This window comes from Panicum virgatum, chromosome 5K, assembly GCF_016808335.1.
Source record: "Panicum virgatum strain AP13 chromosome 5K, P.virgatum_v5, whole genome shotgun sequence".
NCBI lineage: Eukaryota > Viridiplantae > Streptophyta > Magnoliopsida > Poales > Poaceae > Panicum > Panicum virgatum.
Window position 1 is genome coordinate 36,308,698 of NC_053140.1, and position 20,072 is coordinate 36,328,769.

A 20,072-nucleotide genomic window follows, 5' to 3' on the forward strand; every position below is an offset into this window, starting at 1 on the left:
CAGGCCGAACCTGACACGCAAGGCGGTGACAGCCAGGCGGCCCAGGCCGTACGCCCTCGGCTCAGCACGGCCGCACCAGTTACAGCCAGTGTTATGAACAGTGACCTAAACGAAGTTTATTTAAAAATCTTTTCAAAAATAGATGCACCTTTACGACGAATCTAATGAGAAAAAAATCCGCGATTAACTACAGTAATACTAAAGTAACCATCCTCTAATCGTGCGGTCAAAAAACTTATTAGATTTGTCTCGCGAAGTAGTACAGAGATTGTGGAGTTAGTTCTACAAACTACTTTCATTTAAGTACTCTTAATTATTAATTAAAATTTGTGCTACAGACCAAATCAAACAAGGCTCTAGTGGGTCCTCCCACCCGCGGGGCGGGGTCCGCCGCCCCTCCCGGCGCCTCAACACGCGCCCCCCTCCCCGAGCCCCGCTGCTGCCGGCTGTTCGCGGCGGCGCACCCGATCCCCGCGGCGCGGGCCATCCCCGCCCGGCGGCCTCGACACCTGTCGCCCCCAGTCCCCCACGCACGGGAACCAAGTGCACGTAGCTTTCCCTCCTCCCCGCCCGCCCGTCTCGCCCCTCGCCTCTCCCTCCTTTCTGCCGGTAAAACTGCTGCCAAATCTCCCCCCGCTCCCGAGGTCGGTCGGGTGCGCGTGGTGCTCGCCAGCTGCCTTGCTAGCTACGACGCGCTCGGGGGTGGTGGTGCCGCCGCCGCCAGAGTCTCCTCCGCGAGTGCCCTCCATCATCCCATCAACCTGCGTGCTTGTGTGTGCTTGGCTTGGCGATTCGGAGGACTTGGACTGGGATCCGCGCGTGGCTGCCTCTCCTCGAGAGCTGCGCTGCGCGCGGGGGACGGATTTTGGGGGGCGGATCGGCGCGGCGCAGATCTGGAGGCGCATGAGGAGGCGGCGGCGGAGGGGTAGCGGGAGCGATGCGGTGCTGCTGCTGCGGAGGAGGGCGACTTGAGCCGGCGTGGGAAGGTGATCCTGGAGGAGGAGGTGGCGGCGGAGGGGGAGGCTGGAGGAGGGATGGAGGACGCCGCCGTGGCGGTGGCGGTCGCGGCCCCGCTCGCCGCGCCGGCGTTTAGCTCCGCCGTCACGCTGATCGCCGCCGCGGCCGCGGACCCGATCGCGGCGGCGGCGGCGGCGGCGGCCGTGGAGGGGGTCTCCGTGCCCCCGGTCCGGACGGCGTCGGCGGCGGAGGACGACGTGCTGCTGGCGCCGGATGGGGAGGGGGGCGGGGAGGCGTCGGTGGCGGGGAGCCCGTGCTCGGTCGCCAGCGACTCTAGCAGCGTCGCGAGCGCCGACTTCGAAGGGGTCGGGCTGGGCTTCTTTGCCGCGGTGGAGGCCGGCGTCCCCGTGGTGCTCGAGGACGCGGCCGCGTCGGCAGCCACGGTCGAGGCCGAGGCCAGGGTCGCGGCGGCCGGTAGGAGCGTCTTCGCCGTCGACTGCGTCCCGCTGTGGGGGTACACGTCCATATGCGGCCGCAGGCCGGAGATGGAGGACGCCGTCGCCACGGCGCCGCGATTCTTCGACGTGCCGCTGTGGATGTTCACGGGCAATGCCGTCATCGATGGGTTCGACCCCATGACGTTCCGCCTACCCGCACATTTCTTCGGTGTGTATGACGGCCACGGGGGTGCACAGGTGTGCTCACCTTTCATAAATGACTTTCTATAAGTGCCTAATTTTGGTTTCCCAACTTGGAACTGTGTGTACAAATCGAACAGTTTGTTATCAGTACACATTCATTGAGTGCATTTTGTCCTCCCAATTCATTCTAGGTTGCAAATTACTGTCGGGAACGCCTTCATGTGGCGCTAGTGGAGCAGCTGGGCAGGATACAGGGGACCGTGTGTGCAGCTAACTTTGGGGATGTAGAGTTCAAGAAACAGTGGGAAAAAGCCTTTGTGGATTGTTTCGCTAGAGTGGATGATGAGGTTGGGGGCAAGGTGACCACGGGGGGAGGTGATGGCACAGGCACAAGTGATGCTGCTGCGGCAATTGTGCCAGAACCTGTGGCACCTGAGACCGTGGGTTCGACGGCAGTGGTCGCTGTCATCTGCTCCTCACATATCATTGTCAGCAATTGCGGTGATTCAAGGGCTGTCCTTTGCCGTGGCAAGCAACCCGTGCCCCTCTCAGTAGATCATAAAGTAAGATCTCCTGCTAGTCTCTTTTTTTCATGACCTTTTATTCACATGTTAACTGGATGTTGACTGATTTGCTCTCTGTTTATGCTTTAGCCTAACAGGGAGGATGAGTATGCAAGGATTGAGGCAGAGGGTGGCAAGGTCATCCAATGGAATGGTTATCGAGTTTTAGGTGTTCTTGCGATGTCACGATCAATTGGTATGCCTGTTCAGCACACTGCCTTCCTGATATAGTAGAAGTCACCTTGGTTTACCATGCATTGGAAGATTTTTAATATGGAAAGTTCAATAAATTTCTGTTCACGAAGTACTACTAGATCAACAAAGGATTTGTACCCCAAGTTTTGGTGAGAGGGGAAGGTGCTGCTTATTATGAATTTTGTTACCTGGTGATTTTACAACACTTGTGTAGTGCATGGTCCACAAATGCATGATAATGTATTGAAGGACCATTGCCTAAAAGGTATCCATGCTAATTGTAGATGCTACTCTATTGTCTTGACAATACCCATTTGGACAAACTAGCTGCCTAAAGTCATAAGTTTTCTGGCGAAACACGAAGGTTATATGAGATCTGATTTATTTTAGTTATTTGTTGACAAATATTTCCAGTTTTCAAGTGTGCCACCATCTGTGTTTTCTAAGTAGCAAGGCACAATTTTATTCACTTTAGTTAGTGTTACTCAAAATTGTGTACTCGATACTTCCAATGCTCTTATGCGTTGTGCTTTGTCTTTGTCAGTTCCATGCACTGATTGTCTCTCTAGAATTGTTAAATCCAAGGAAGCCATGCAAGTGGATTGTGCCATTTGACATGGTGCTGAATTCAGATTCTGTTGAAATAGTCATCATGCCTTGAGCATCCAAAGATTGGATCTTGTTATGGAAGTCCTGTCTGCAAAGTAGCTTATGCCTTTAAAATTCTGATTCTGACTCCACTCATTTGATTCTGTCTCTAGTTTCTATTAGCCAATAAAGATCAGGGTCCTAGCACTAGAAAAAAAACCCTACCTATCCTAAATCGTGATAGCACCCATTTCTCGTGATCCTCAGTTTGTTCCATGCATGATTGTGTAAGTCACCGAGGCCTGGTATTGTTGTATAGTTTGGTCATGCCCTTTCGTATGCTCAACTTTTGAATAGATAGGTGATATGTCTGTTTTATACTCTTGTTCTCATGTAGTCATGTCTACACGCAAAAAAAAAAACGCAAACAACAAAACCCCTACAAAAAAAAGTCTATGCACAAACCATTGCTTGGTTTGCGAACCTGGGAAATTAGGCAGCTAGGTCATGGCCATGAATGGTCCCCACTTCTTTTCCGAGATAAGTCTCTTTTCTATACTAAATGGTGAAGTAGGGGTGATGGAAATACTAGAATGTTCTATATTCTAAAAGGACAGTCTTTCTCATGCCTGAAATGTTTGTATTGGGAGAAAGAACAATTTACTGATACCTTTTAGGTTGTTAAATGTAACAGTACTACTGAGCATACATGCTCGATTTAGAGTTGGGGAATTTTCATAGGTATGCCAATGGATGCTTGATTGGGTGTTTTCTTTCCTTTTCATTTGAAAATTTTAAAAAACTCGAACTCGATCATGTGTGCCGTGCTTCGAACCTGGGCAGAGCTGGGAGTTTCAACAATTCCCTGAGTTCAACTGCTCTAACTGGTTCGCACATTCATTTAGAATTGTAAACGAACTCCTAATGAGGCTCCAGTAAAGCAGCAATCATACAGTTGTTCCTGAGTAGTGCTTTATGCTCATATACGACAGAAAAGTCAAGATATGATGTTGCACATACAATTGTTTCTTGTTTTTTTGCTTGCTAAAGTCAGTCCCTTTGCATGTGAATATATATTCAAGTGGTAGCTATATATGAATAATTTGGGCAAAATTAGGATTTTGAGTCTGGTATCCTTATCCTCAAAATCCAATATATGATTTTTTTGATGGATCATTAAATTTGTCAATATCGAGAAGCAAATCGACTTTATCCTTACTAGGAGGGAGGATAGACGTGATTGCTTAGATTGTAAGGTGATACCTGGGGAGTGTGTTGTCCCTCAACACAAGCTTGTGGTGGCGGACTTTCGTCTTCGGGTACGTGTCCACTGGGAAAAATGTGCCAAGATTGCGAGAACAAAGTGGTGGAAGCTTAGAGGGGAAGCGGCACAAGCGTTTAAGGAAAGGATGCTAGGTGAGGGGCCTTGGGAAGAAGGAGAAGACGCAGATGACATGTGGCTAAAGATGGCAGCATGTGTTCGGAAGGTGGCCTCAGAGGTGTTTGGCGTGAGTAGGGGAGGCAAACAGGAGGGGAAAGACACCTGGTGGTGGAACGACGAGGTGCAGAGGGCTATTAAGGAGAAGGAGTGTTTCAAGCGCCTCCACCTTGACAAGAGTGCAGCCAACATCGAGGGCTATAATTTAGCGAAGAGGGTTGCAAAGCGAGCTGTGAGTGTAGCAAAGGGTAAGGCGTATGATGACCTGTATCAGCGGCTAGGCACGAAAGAAGGGGAGAAGGACATTTATAGGATGGCTAGGATCCGCGAGCGGAAGACAAGGGACATCAACCAAATCAAATGCATTAAGGATGGGACAGATCGACTGCTAGTGAAGGATGAGGAGATCATGGATAGATGGAGAGAATACTTCGACAAGTTGTTTAATGGGGAGAGTGAGAGCCCTACACTTGAGTTAGATGACTCTTTTGACGATACCAACAGACGTTTTGTGAGGAGAATTCAGGAGGTAGAGATCGGGGAGACTTTGAAGAGAATGAAGAGAGGTAAAGCACTGGGCCCTGATGGTATTCCCATTGATGTGTGGAGATGCCTAGGAGATAGAGCAATAGTATGGTTAACTAAGTTTTTTAATCTCATTTTTCGGTCAAACAAGATGCCGGAAGAATGGAGGAGAAGTATATTAGTACCTATCTTCAAAAACAAGGGCGATGTTCAAAGTTGTACTAACTACCGTGGGATTAAGCTGATGAGCCATACGATGAAGCTTTGGGAGAGAGTTATCGAGCATCGCCTAAGAAGAGTGACAAGTGTGACCCAAAACCAATTTGGGTTCATGCCTGGAAGGTCAACCATGGAGGCGATTTTCTTAATACGACAATTGATGGAGAGATATAGGGAGCAGAAGAAGGACTTGCACATGGTCTTCATTGACCTTGAGAAGGCATATGACAAAGTACCGAGAAATGTCATGTGGTGGGCTTTGGAGAAGCACAAAGTCCCATCTAAGTACATTACCCTCATTAAGGATATGTACAAGGATGCGACGACGTTTGTCCGGACATGTGATGGCAACACCACTGACTTTCCTATCAACATAGGCCTACACCAGGGGTCAGCATTGAGCCCTTATTTATTTGCTTTAGTGATGGATGAGGTCACAAGGGATATACAAGATGAGATCCCTTGGTGTATGCTCTTTGCTGATGATGTGGTGCTAGTTGACGAGAGTAGGGCAGGGGTTAATAGGAAGTTAGAGCTGTGGAGACGCACGTTAGAGTCGAAAGGGTTCAGACTTAGTAGGACCAAGACCGAGTACATGATGTGCGATTTCAGCGCGACTAGGCATGAGGGGGGAGACGTTAGTCTAGATGGGCAAGTGGTGGTCCAGAAGGATACTTTTCGGTATTTAGGATCGGTGATACAAAAGGATGGCGACATTGATGAAGATGTTAGGCATAGAATTTCAGCTGGCTGGTTGAAATGGCGGCAAGCTTCTGGCATCCTTTGTGACAAGAGGGTGCCACAAAAGCTAAAAGGAAAATTCTATAGGACAGCAATTCGTCCGGCGATGTTATACGGTGCTGAATGTTGGCCTACGAAAAGGCGACATGTGCAGCAACTGAGTGTAGCAGAGATGCGGATGTTGCGGTGGTTTTGCGGGCACACAAGGAGGGATAGAGTCCGGAACGAAGTTATTCGGGATAGGGTCGGGGTGGCACCAATTGAGGAGAAACTTACTCAGCATCGGCTGAGATGGTTTGGACATGTCCAACGAAGGCCTCCTGAGGCGCCTGTGTGTAATGGGGTTCTTGAGCGGGTCGATAATGTAAAGAGGGGTAGAGGTAGACCTAAACTGACGTGGGATGAGTTGGTTAAGAGAGACCTTAAGGATTGGAATATCTCTAAAGAGATAGCTTTGGATAGGAGCGCTTGGAGACTAGTTATCAATGTGCCTGAACCTTGAACTTTTTCTTTCGGGTTTCATCTCTAGCCTACCCAACTTGCTTGGGAAAAAAGGCTATGTTGTTGTTGTTGTATCGAGAAGCAAATTCAAACGAATGGTTCAATGCCTAATGTCCCAGGCATATTTGGAACTGACATTACTTCTGCTTTCCCTTATGAAGCCATCATATCGATAGTATGATGCATTCATACTATTGGAGTTTGGGCAAGTTATTGGGTTGCTTGGGAACATCCTCGAGTACATTGATTTCTGGGCATTTTTCGGGAACATCCATTGCTTGGGAATGTAGTTTTCCAATGTTTTGATGCTTGTCAGTATATGGCCTGGTCACTATTTGCTGTTTTAGTTTTTTATGAACTTGTACAAGATGTATATAGGTCTTCACCGTTGGCTTATCATGAGTTCATGACAATGAGCATGCATGTTGCTAGGTTTCTTCTGTTCATTAGCGATGGACCGCATGTGCACTAAGTGGACTATTCTCGGGCCTTGTGTCAAGTATTTTCAAATATGCTTGTAGAACAAATGAATACTTTTGTTGTTTTATTACTATAATTTTTTTACTTTAAAAAAATCCAAGATACAGAAACATGTGTCATATAATCTGAACTTCAATGGCCTTTATGTGTTGCAGGTGACAGATATCTGAAGCCATGGATAATTCCAGTCCCAGAGGTAACAATAGTACCTCGGGCGAAGGATGATGAATGTCTTGTTCTTGCCAGCGATGGCCTCTGGGACGTAATGTCAAATGAAGAGGTATGTGATGTTGCCCGCAAGCGGATACTTCTGTGGCACAAGAAGAATGGCACAAGCTCATCATCAGCCCCACGGCTCGGTGATTCCGCAGACCCAGCGGCTCAAGCGGCCGCTGAATGCTTGTCGAAGCTTGCTCTTCAGAAGGGGAGCAAAGACAACATCACCGTTGTTGTGGTTGACCTGAAAGCACATCGTAAGTTCAAGAGCAAAACCTAACCCAGGATGGCTCGATGAACAACTGCAGCGACAAGTTGTTAGGAACCTATAGATTTGGAGAATCCAAATTCGTCAGTTTTAGTCCGCTATCAGTAGTACATTACTTAGCCCAGTTCTTTTTTTTTCTCAGTTCTTTTTAAAGCCATCTGGGCTGCCAAGGGCTGTATCCCACGTATATGGTACAGATTGCGACCATCAGGGTTTATGTTTCCTGGTCGCGGTGATGGTCCTATTTTCCATTCTTCTTACTTCGTTGCCCTGTATTCTTTTTGTCAAGCTGGGCGTCCATGTATCTGGCAATGTATATTTGAGCTTGTAGGGTGCAAAAGAAACAAGTGTTATAAAGGGTTCTGTGTCCTGCCTGATTTAATTTGTGAAATCTGTCGATTGCATCAGCTGCTCCGATATATCTGGATCTGAATTGTGCTGAGATTCGGCCTAGCCGTCTAGGGGAAGCCTTCAAATATGATTGCCACAGGGTGCCTTTGTCGTTTGATTTGGTGAACACAGGGCAGCCTCAAAATGCAAACCGTGTCCAGGTTTCGCGTTTCGGTTTCCACACTGTCGCGGGTAACTCATACCGATACAACAGTTGCTTCTAACCCATTCTATAATTGTGTAGGTTCTTTCGCTGAGCAACCAAAAACAAATGATGGCAGGTATCCGCTTGCATTCCACAACCTGGTTTGAACAAGCAGGGATATATTACGGAAACTGAAACCTGGAGAAACCAGATGGTTTTTTTTAAAGGTTGAAACCTGATGGTTTTATCTCAATCTCTTAGAGGATCTCCGACAGTTTTTCTAAATTTCACTCTCCAAATTATCATTCGAAGAGTCTTGTGCATAAAATTCGTTTTCTATATACTTTCACTCTACAACAACTTTTCTATACCTTGTGTGCACTTTTAAAAGCTATTTTCATTATCTGTCTTTGGCTAACAAGAAATGTGGAATGAATGATGCCTATATTTGGATAGCGACTTAAAGAAGCTGTTGGATAACTACATTCCTAACAATGAGGAAAGATATAGTCTCTTGGAGTTACTCTTATGTGCATTAAATTATATTTTCGAGGTGACGACAGTCTCACTGGCTCAGCGCACTACCTGATGTTGTCCGCCTGCCAAAAATTGGGCGGCACGCGCAACACAATCCAAAAATGCGTCCTGTCTAGAGTGTGATTCTCTGCAGTAACTCCACAAGAAATTGCAGACGAACTTCCTCATCCTGCCCCGTTTGGTTTCCTAGAATTCTAGAAAATCAACACTTTGACCGTTAATTACTATATTAAATAAAAGCAATTTACAAAATTAACTTCAGAACTCCGCACTAGAAACCCTGACGAATTTAATGAGGCCTTTAATTGCATGATTAGAGGATGGTTATTGTAGCATCACTATAGCCAATCATCGATTAATTACCGTCATTAGATTTGTCACGAAAAATTACACCTATCCTTGAAGAAGTTTTGCAACTAGACTTCATTTAGTACTCCATGCATGTAAATTTTTTTTCGGGATGCGTGTTCTAGAATTCCTAAAAGGAACAAGCAAGGCCCCTACGGAGGGAAGACGATGGGCTGACCTCCCATGGCTGCTCCCCGAGTCCGAGATCAGCATCCTGGTGTTCCTTTCGAGGAATCCCGAGCTTGAAAAGCCTTGTGCCGCTCTGCCTCTTGCCCGTCGTTGCCGATGCCGAGAGCCCGAGACCGAGACGCCGCCCAAGCGCGCCAAGCTCCGATTCTACCTGTCCAAGCGACTCGCGTTGGCCGTGCAGGTGCAGCGGCATCTCGGCGCTGATGCGCTCGGCTCCAGCGCCGCGCGAAGGCTGCAGTTCGCGGCCTCAAGACGTTGGCGGGGCACGGGCTGCGCTGCTGCATTTCTGTACAGTTGTAATAATGCACGCGCGCCTACAAATCTCACTGCCCTTTTTGGCTTCAAACGTCATGGCAAGATGCCGACGACAATACAAAAGGCTAGTGCTTAGTTGCTCAATTCGTACAGGCACGTCATCAGAAATTACGAAGCAACTTAATCCGCAGCAAATGCCAGATTAAAATTGCGTAAATCCATATAGTAGCGAAGTGTGCACGAGTACAGTTCATCAGCCTGAATCCTTACTAATAGTTTTACCAGAAAAAATTACAATCCCGATGCCGATGCCGTAAAATCACCTCTACAGACCCCTTGTATTTACCAATTCCACGGATCCACAAAATTCGAGTTCCTCATGAGTAAGGTCTGTACTACAACGAATTCACCTGAATAGCTTGTAAGGTAGGAGCAAAAGGAAGCTAAAGTACTCGCTTGAATGGGCAGATACGGGATACAAGTCACCAGAAGCATCTCTTGATCCAGAATCGACCAACCAGAATTTCATCCGTCCTTCTCCAGTCAAATGGGGCACGGCTTCCTTTGTAGTATGTTACATTCACCATATCTTGTTCTTCAGCCAAAAGAGAATGAAGACTACCCCAATCACAATCGCAACCGGAGCATACTTCCGGATCAAGGCCTGGTATTTGAAACATTGCACGTCAAAGAAATGGAACTTTCAAAACAGACTTCTAGTTCTGTTACTCCACTAATAATGAACAACACTGGTGAAAAACTGAACAGACCCCATGTTACTAGCAATAGGCTGCAACCAGTAAACTAATCCAATGTTAAATAACAGTATGCCACAAACAATTTTAGTAAGAGTAAAATAAGATTAGTGCAATACTTCTATGCAAACAACCTGATTCATGATGTAAAATTATGTCAGGTGCTGTTCAATAAAAATTCAACAAGCGCTACACTGATCAGATGGAGAATGCTCAACTCAGCTCAACAGGCAAGTGTACAAGCCATGAATTGTGCGCAGCAAATATCAATTACCTGTCGATTGAGGTCCTTTGCCTTATCTGCGTATATTCTTGTGTCAGATGTCAATCTACTTGACATTTCACTGACCTCTGCACATAATGTAAATTTGTTATTAATAACACAGCCAACCTTATGTAATGCAATGAAAAGGTGGGAACAAGTAGGAACCATCAGAAAACAGCAGTCCAAAATGCAATAATTCATTCAGTCTAATAAGAAAACAAAAAGGAAGGCTAATGCCTTTAGAAAGACTAATAAAGGGAACATACTTTACAAAAAAGAAAAGGAGGCAAAGGTCAATTTAAAGAAAAAAACACCTTAGTAAGACTTGTAAATTTTGGATTCAGGTTACAGACAGCTACCAGTCTAACACGCAACTAATGAAACATTTGCAAGAAATGATAGGGTTCTTACGGTCTAGCTTTTCACCAACACCAAGAACCTCTTGAACATTGCGGGTCATAATTTGATGCACCTCATAGAGCTCATCATTCAGTTTTGCAAGGTTCCTTTGAGTTCTTGTATCCAAATATAGTTTCTTAGTCTTCTGGATGAATGTATCTACACAGACAAAAAACATGCTATCAAGCAATCTGAAGTAAGAATGAAAAAACAATGCTGGCAAGTGAACTCAAGAACCATACCAAACTTGATAAACGCATATGGCCTTGCAGCAGTTTCTATTTGATTGCCATTGACCCTCTCAAATTCATTTTTCAGATCTTCTAGGTACTGGAATGCAAGTTTCTTTGGATAAGACCGGTCACACATAGTCAGATAACATACTCGGCCTTCAATGATGTAGCTGTACATTTGAATTAAGGGGCACCAAGACTTTCACAAAACACTAGAACTTGATAAACATGATTACCAGGGTATTGATAGGTGTCTTCCTATTAAGCTTCACAAACAATAAAAAATGAAAGTAGAAGCTCCAACAAGTCACTAAAGAGGAAATTGGTTTAGGCAAGTAGCCTTGTTATTATAGCCATTTCTGGAGCAGTTGCCGGGAAATCACATAGATCCCTTTGACATAAGTTTTTTTTAATGTTTAAAGGCAGCAAAATTTCCAGTTCTATTCTCTGGTAAATAGGTCATAACTCATCAAAGCTATATAAATGTAATATGCAATGGCTTGATGTGCATCATATAAATCATATGGCTTGCATGGGCATGCAGAAGCAAGCCTAGATCCAGATACAAAGAGGACTATAAATGGCACAAGGATACTGGAAAAAGTAGGCCCCTGTCTCAATTGACATCCGGGAAGCTTCGTGATGCCCTTTTGACAAGTTCTTAAAAATAAGTTTAGCTTGCTGCTTGTAGAAATCAGCATCCTTCTGATCTCGCCCAGCATCCAACCCTTCTGCCAGTGGAAGCCCATCAGTGACACGCGCTATCATGGTCAGCTTCACCATTGTGTCAAGAAAGGCAGAACCACTAAAAAATATAGTAGAAAACCTACAAAGTAAGCTGCAACAAAAAACAGGAAATGGTACTTCAGAAGCAGATCCACTTCAACTAATCGGTTATGCTCCAAAACATCACGTCAAATTTCTAGTTATGTATCAGGAAACAACAGTAACAATAGATAGCAAAGCTTCATGGCATATCATACCACCCAACAAGCAATTCATGCCATTTACAAGATAAGATATGCAAAAATCATAGAGGGGTTACTTGTTCATCGCAAAATGCCAAGCCTATAATCAAAACCTCAAGTGCTCATAGATTCATAACCACTACTATCTTATTCCATAGCAACAAAAGATAACACAGGCAACAATGCACATAGAAGAACTATACTGATATACCTCACAAATGCAGTAATGCAACCTATATCAGAATATGCCTTATAGGTGAATTTGCTGAATCTTCTAAGGACAGCATACAGACTCGATAGCCACGACACAAATGCAATTTCAGTTAAGGCCAAGCAAAATGGAACGAGAAGGGAAATAACAAGGCGGCAAGACAAAAAATACATATTTTTCGATCACTCAATCTTGCATGAGATGGTAATACAAGATTCCAGTAACATATAGGTATGAAAATTCATACCTTTCAATGGAGTCGTGAAAATATTGTAGATAAGTCCAAAGCTTACAAATATCGAATCAACTCAACCGTAAAGTTTCCTTTTCTAGTAGTTACAATTTCCTTGATCTAGAGAAAAAATATGAACAAGTAACAATAAATAAACAAAGTAGATAACTTTGTACTAGAAATCTAAAGTAAGGCTTTTCAGAAGTTCGCAAAACAACAAAGATTTCAGCGACATTAATACATTTGGCCATTTTCCTAACATCCGATTCTGAGTTCTTGTTTGTAAATAAAGTAATATGCTTACTTTGTCAATAAAGAATGAAAGGCTAGTCAATTAATTGTTAGCATGTTTACGCTAGTTCAGGCTAAGGAACAGCATCAGATCAGCAATGATGCACTGAACTTCTGTACACAGCAGAGGCCCTGGTTTCACTTTTTAGACTCATGCTACACAGAAGGGGGAAGCCATCTGAGATCATTACTGTAGACAAATATCTGCAAACACAAGCCTGGGTGTCACTTTGCTGCTATGCCGGACCAGATCTATGATGCATTTGGCACCTTATTAAGTGCCAGATCGCTATAGGAGCTAGGAGCTGAAATTGTGGTTGAATAATACGACAATGTAATTTATTTGAAAAGGTTGTTACTGTAAATGTTTATTCAGCATATCTTTATCGAATTCTACAATTAAATTAGTTTGCAACATTCTCTCTTTTTTTCGTGAGGAGTTTGCAACATTCTCTCTCTCTTTTACGTGAGCAGTTTGCAACATTCTTGATTGGACAATTTCACAATGATAACTCCGGAATCCATGTAGAACAGTTTAGTTACTACAGCGCATAAGCATAGCCAAAATCTTAGAAATTCAAGAGCTACTATAAGTGTGGCTAACGAATTTGTTAACAAATCCAAGAAACATGTTGGGAGATCCTCCACCCTTACACCCCTTTTATATCATAAAACAAACCAAACAGATCTAGAAATGACAAGTTTATAAGACTGAAAAGGAATTAGAAACCATCTTGGGTGCAGCAAGCTGCTGATCACTCGTGAGCCAAAGATGAATCTAATAAATTCACAAAAGAATCATACGGATCAAGAAACCGTAGATCCAATAAGGGGAGAAGTGATGGGATCAGAGTTACCTCGTTGTCGGACCCGACCTGAGCGACTGAGTTTGATGGCGGAGGATGCGGAGGGGCAGGGGAGGCTGTAGATTCGACGGAGTTGAGCACGGAGGTGACGGAGAGATAGGTGCCAGCGCCCTTGCAACTGCTGCGTCGTTGACGGTGAGGAAGGCGGCGCTCCGTACAGGCACGTGTGCGAGGTCTAGGTAGCAAGACGGAGAAGAGCCGAACGGGAGCCCGGCCTCGATCTCGTCGTCGCCGCCGCCCGGCGAATGATTTACCAGCGCAGCGCCGCTCTTCGCCCTGTCGACTCCTCGAGTCTTCTGTCCTGACGCCGAACGATAAGCCACACGAAGGCAACGAAGGAGGCCTGAGCCCTTCAAAACGGGGAGGTCCTATATGCATTCCCGAAGACGTGTAAGCTAGACGTCGCACAGCCCACCGCGGCCCACTTCTTCCATCGTCTCCTAAAACCAGCACAGATGAGGACACCATTGATGCTGCTGCAATACAGGTTCACGAAGTTTATCTAGTCACCTGGAAATTACTTGTAGCAGCACCACCTAAATTAAACCGGTTTAAGTATACTAACCATCATTTTAACACTTAATTAAATTACTGTGCACTTAAAATGGTGTAATCTGACAGGCTGTCGGGTAAATCCCGATTAAACTACTGTATTTCAGGATCACAATTGCACTAGTAGACTCGTACGAAGACGAGCACGGGTGACACAAGCATACAACAAAACCTAAATTAAATTACAACAATGAGTTTTACGGATAAGTTAGATAGATCAAAATACAGAGTTTTTAAAACGTACAGCGGAAGTTTTAAAACGAAGTTTCAAAAACAATACGGTAGAGGCAAACGACGATACAAGGTGAACTCCACATCCTGCCCACCGATGTGATGCCGATCTGCCCGACCTTCACGGAGAAGATGGGACCCACTCGACAGTCCACCCAGGAGGAAGTGGTTGTCCAAACCAGGACGCACAGACCTCCTCGCAGTCAGCGGAGACACAACCTGCTCAAAGGGGTTACAACAACAACCCTGAGTATACTAATACTCAGCAAGTCTTACCCGACTATGGTATATACTTAGCCGACTACTAGACATGCAAAGCTGTTCGGCTCTGGAGTTGTTTTGCTGAAAAGCTACTAATAGTGAATCATTACTTTTAGTATTTTAGCTCAAATTTATTATACAATTACCGACTAGATTTGTCTGTACATCTAGAGCACGCATGGTTGATCACATTATCTTTTCAGAATACCACAGCCATACATCATATTCTCAACTTTCCATTCCCAATTCCATCATTTACTACGATGTAACAGAGAGATCAAGGTTCTCATATCCGCGAGTCACGGCGAATCGATTCAATTTAACCTTGCAAGGTAGACCTAATCAACACGACACATGTACACCCCGTCGGGCCACACGCATCAACTGTTTCCATCGTTACCACGACATCTGAATCGCGCCTGCTAAAACCCAGGTGTTGGGCCCCTCATGGCGAACTCCCAGAGAACCCGAAGTTGGCATCCATCCAACACCCGCCAACTCCCACGCCCAGCGTAGCAGGTAGGGATTCAAAGTATCGTTGTAAAGCGGTACACAGCTTACCGGTTTCGACTACCTCCTACTTCCGGCATGTGGTTAGTACTGTTCAATCCTCGATCAGTAGTGCCAATAATGGTACGGTCCTCAATCGACACAGGCGGAGACTCACTTTCCATACCTTTCATATCCATAACCAAATTCATCTCCAACCGGTCTCCATTTTTCCTTTCTCTCCCAAAGATTCATTCTCTAGCAACTCTTTCATAAGTAACAAGGAACTATATCTCGCGAGTGACAGTAATCACTCGACTTCTACCGAATCCTGATTAAGCATTGCAGTACTAACGACCTGTACACTAGTAGAGACTCATAGGTACCTAGGGAGAGACATGCATACTAGGGTTTCATTCAATTCCTAGAAAACTTAATGCACAATACTTAAATAATAACATTGGATACTGAAAGTAGGGGTTATGCTCCGGGGCTTGCCTTGCAGGTCAGCAGGGCTAGTGACTTCTTCGGGAGCTTGATCAACGACTTCTCCTGGCTGCGGTTCTCGTGCGGAAGGCTTCTGAACCGGCTTGGCAATCAACTCGTAGGCGACTTCGGTTCCAGCGTCTATACGAATAAAATATGCCATGCATGAGACTCACGAAAAGATGCAATGCACTACGCACAAAGAAAGGCATGGACCAAACTCCAAAAGCGTCTATGGAGCAACCTCACAACTAGGGTTACGACAGAAATGGTTTAGAACTGATGTACAAGCTTTGGTTCTAATGCCTTTTAGCCTGAAGTGTTTCCTATCAAGCAAAAGTTACTAAACTCGCTTCGAAGGATTAAATACAACCCTAGAACAACATGGATCAAATTAACCAGTGACTTGTTTTGTTGTAAAAACACATGCATGAAAGAATTAATTACAACAATTATAAAAGAAAAGAGCCTAGCTAGGAACAAATTAAAAGCAAGCACCCAACTTGCAGATATGATCAAGTCACAAGAATTTATCAGAATAACATGATTTTGATAAAGCATGCCACATAATTTTTCCAACATTTATTGCTGACCGAAAATATTTATTTTAACTCTAGCAAGATAAACTAAACATAAATAGATCTACACAAAAGTGCACAGCTGTAAGGATCGATGGACCAAGAGGGGGGTGAGTTGGGTCTTTTTCAAAATTCTAAAACAAAGTAAAGCAACATTAAACTATGCAATACTAGTAAGGCTCAATTCACCAACCGGCTAGCTAAGCAAACTACACAAGCTTACGAAGATACAACTAGATAAAAAACTAAGCAAGGTAGAGCTAAGCTATGATCTCTAAGGTCAAGCACATGAATAATTGCATGAATGTAAGTGCTTGAAAGTAAAGAGTGGGCAAGAGACAACCGGATTTTTTCCCGTGGTGTCGATGTGTTGGCACACACCCGTAATCCACGTTGTGACACTCACTAAGAGTTTTGTCACCTCCCAAGTCACTGAGACAAGGGCGCTCACTAAGAGTCTCCGTTCGCCATCCCGGCGTGGTGGAGCTCAAGCCACGTACAAACTTCTTCGGGCTCCCACAATCGTTGGCAAGCTCCGGAAGAAACACCTTCAATCACCAAGATCGCCTAGGTGCTGCCAATCACCAAGAGTAACAAGTTAGGGTCTTTACTTGAGCAAGAACTGATCACCAAGAACGGATGCACACAAGCTTCTCTCTACTCAAGTCCTTAGTCTTGCTCCTTGAATGATTGAATGAGCAAATATGTGAATGATGAAGCTCAAGGTGTCTCTCAACAATATATGAGTGTATGAATGTTGCCTGGTATTAAGAGAGTGCAAAATGACCCATTGGAGGGGTATATATAGGCAGCTCACACGAATAGAGCCGTTGGAGAAAAACTGCCAGAAAACTGCTTAGCGCCGGTTAATCCGACGTACCTCCAATAGCCAGCGTCGGTTTAACCGATGAATGTAAACTGTCCTTTCTGAAAACTAGCCGTTACAACTTGGGCAGATTAACCGACGTATCATCGGTTTAACCGGTGAGTGTAGTTGTCCACTGATCAACTGAAAAACCAAGTCTCTGGACAACTGCACCGACGTTAACTCAAAACCATCGTCGGTTTAACCGATGAGTACAACTTCTGAAATCCCTGGAAAAACCATCTCACTGGTCAATTGCACCGACGTCTCATTTCAAACAGCGTTGGTTTAACCGGTGTATTGAACATGAAATGCCCTGGAAAAACCAACTCTGGACTAATGCACCGATGTTAATTCAAACAACATCGGTTTAACTGGTGTATAGAACCTGTCCAGACTCTGCTGACTGTATTTAACCGACGTATAGAAAAGTGGAAGCGTCGGTTAAACCGGTGTATAGACTTTTTCTAATTTTGCCTTTTCTGATTTGAGTCTTGAGTGAAATCCAAATATTCTTGAGATATAAGTTGAAAACCACTTATTTGAACTTCTAGGAACCTGAGTGACCATAGTGTGCATTCATTTTCAAATGACCATGTCTATGCTCAAGTTACTTGACCTTAACCCCTCTTAATAGTGCGATCACTACAAAACTATAAAACCTATACTAACCTAAGTGTCCTTCTCAACCTTACGACACTTAGGACTAGAAAGATCCTTAGTCTTGTTATATATTTGAGTTGAATACCGAGATCGCCTTTTTGAATAACGAAATTGAGGGGCCTCTTTTGACATATGACCAAATGAGCGATAATGATCTATTAAGCTGCACAAACTCATTAGTCACAATAATGGTTGTCATTAATCACCGAAACATACCTGAGGGCCTAGATGCTTACAATCTCCCCCCCTTTTGGTGATTGATGACAACACAAACATAAATAACAAAGAGCGAGAAAGATAAAACAGGATAAACACAAGCAAACTCGAAAAAGGACCAAAGAGCTCAACGGCTCAAACGAAATCCATAGATATGTCTCAAACCACAGCATACTCAAACGACAAATGTACATATCCATGAATTAACAACAAATGAGATAAAAAAAATCAAAGTCCTGATAACTACGAGCTCTCTCTAACTCTACCCTCCCCCTGACTCCAACTCCCCCTCCTGACTCTCACCCCCTTTGGCATCAAAGTACCAAAAAGGCGAGCTACTAGTCCGGCTGTCGTGGTACGGCGAGGAAGCGGTCCAGGTCATCGTCGTCGTCGTCGTCAGACGGTGAACCCTCGGTGACGGACGAGAGCTGCTGGTCAGAACTGCCTGCTGGATCTGAACTGACTGGGGGTATAGCTGTCATCGATGCTCTCGTGCTGGCACTGCCTGGAAGAGGGTTCGTAGAAATGGTAACCGGCTCAGCAGAAGATGTGTCAACATCTGAAGTAGTAAGTGCTGAAGCTGCCGGCTGTGTCAACTGCTGAAGTAAAGAACCCTCTCCTCCTCCCCCTGAAGGTAGTGTCTGTGGTACGACGGGGAGGGCGACTGACTGAACTGCCGACGGAGAGTCCTGGAAGAGTGAAGTCGCTGGCAATGGTGAGAAGAGTGGACGACCGGCAGACCCAAGGAGTGTAGACATCGAGAATGTGGTCTCCGGTGTCGCTGTAGTAGCTGGAGCTGCAGTGGGCGCTGGAACTGGAGTGACTGCAAGCTGAGGTGCTCCAACACCCTGAAGGCCTGGCTGTCCTGGCTGCTGCGGGGCGAGTCCGGTGTGAGTGTAGAGCTGTGTAATCATCCCGAACATCGCCATCATCCCCTGCTGCATCTGCTGGAACTGAGCGTTTGTCCTCTGTGATACTCGGTCGATGAGCCCGACAAAATGCTCCTTCGCTGCAGCACGCTCTCGGGCGGCCTCCCTCTGTATCGCTACAAGCTGAGCCTCATGGGCTCTCCTGGCCTCCTCCTGTGCTATCCGATCCTCTCTGCTGAGTGACAAGCTGCTGTAGGAGAGAGGTAAGCTCGGACGGCTGAGTCACCTGGGACTCTGTGACTGTAGCAGCAGCGGGTGACTCTGGGGCTGGCTCTCTGGACCCCCCTACCTCGTGGTCGTGACTAGCTGGGGCTGCTGGAAAGTACTCGACGTCCTCGGAGGAGTCTGACTCAAGCTCAGACCAGTGTATCTCATCATCTCCTCTGGGAAGCTGTGCCTCGGCAGCTAGCAGTGCCTCATCCTGCTGTGCCACTCGGGCCTGTGCCTCTGGTGACAACTGTGCCATGGCAGCTCTCTCTGCCTGTATGCCCCTCCTCCGGTCCTGGGGAGCTGTCGGACGGTAAACTGGGAACCGGGGAGCCTCGTCCTGACGGTACACACTGCTGACAGGTGACTCTGCTGGTACAATCATCGAACAAATATAGCTGATCCAGTGTGCATAGGGGAACTGCCTCACGACCCCCATCCCGTCAGTGATCACATCCTCGATCTCAGCCAAAATGAAGTCAACTATATCAAACGGCTCGTGAGTGAGGATGTGTAGAAGTAGTAGCTGCTGCAGACCTGTAAACCCCTCTGGGTAGCCACTCCTCGGTAACAGAGTCCTCCGGAGGGCCATGTGAACTGCGTACGCCTCTGGGGTCAGCAGGCTGGGGACTCTGGCGTACGACGCTGGAAACAGCTGGCGGAAGCACTGAGAGATCGCCTCGTGAGAATGTGCAATCCCGCCAATCATAGCTCTGCGCGGTGGATCTGCGTCTCCATATACCATCTCGTGCAGGGATACATCAACCAAATCAACTCCAAGTATCCCTGCAATCGTCCCCCTCGACAGACCAAATACCTGGCCTCCAAAAACAAAGTGTACGGCTCTACGCTCGGGAGCTATCCAGGCTGTGGCATAGAAAACTTTGACCCAGTCCTCGATATATCTGTTCTGCTCTATCTGAAGTAACCTGGGCAGGCCTCTGAAGTGAGCGAAGTGCTCTCTGACGTCTGCTCCCCCTGCGGCTGTCCTCAGTGACACCCAGTCAAGCACTCTATGCTGGAAGATCCTGTGGCCCCGCCTCTGGTAGGTCTCGTAGAAGCTGGCCTGAAGTAGTGTCCAGAACCTACGGTCGACCCTGCTGTCACGAGTCACGGGGAACCAGTCCTCCTCCCCAACACTCCACTTGAGCCTCTTGACCTTTGCCGCATTGGCCTTGG

At 45.9% G+C, this 20,072-nt stretch overlaps 2 protein-coding genes across 3 annotated transcripts; one reads left to right on the plus strand and one right to left on the minus strand.

Annotated features, from left to right (window-relative positions):
- The first annotated feature begins 567 nt into the window (after nt 1–567).
- On the plus strand, nt 568–7,723 carry LOC120707198 (probable protein phosphatase 2C 6). Its single transcript, XM_039992035.1, has 4 exons — nt 568–1,652; nt 1,790–2,161; nt 2,252–2,357; nt 7,004–7,723. Exons 1-4 carry the CDS (start codon nt 1,035–1,037, stop codon nt 7,342–7,344), a joined length of 1,437 nt encoding a protein of 478 aa, XP_039847969.1. The 5' UTR covers nt 568–1,034; the 3' UTR covers nt 7,345–7,723.
- Nucleotides 7,724–9,364: 1,641 nt separating this feature from the next.
- On the minus strand, nt 9,365–13,760 carry LOC120707200 (25.3 kDa vesicle transport protein-like). Of its 2 annotated transcripts, XM_039992037.1 has the most exons (7): nt 13,408–13,760; nt 12,275–12,379; nt 11,444–11,686; nt 10,858–11,018; nt 10,628–10,774; nt 10,226–10,302; nt 9,365–9,860 (listed from the first exon to the last, which is right to left on the minus strand). In XM_039992037.1, exons 3-7 carry the CDS (start codon nt 11,629–11,631, stop codon nt 9,777–9,779), a joined length of 657 nt encoding a protein of 218 aa, XP_039847971.1. In that variant the 5' UTR covers nt 11,632–11,686; nt 12,275–12,379; nt 13,408–13,760; the 3' UTR covers nt 9,365–9,776. The 2 variants fall into 2 exon arrangements, with proteins under 2 accessions (XP_039847971.1, XP_039847972.1); XM_039992038.1 differs by lacking the exon at nt 12,275–12,379 and having other exon boundaries at nt 13,408–13,756.
- Between the last annotated feature and the right edge of the window lie 6,312 nt (nt 13,761–20,072).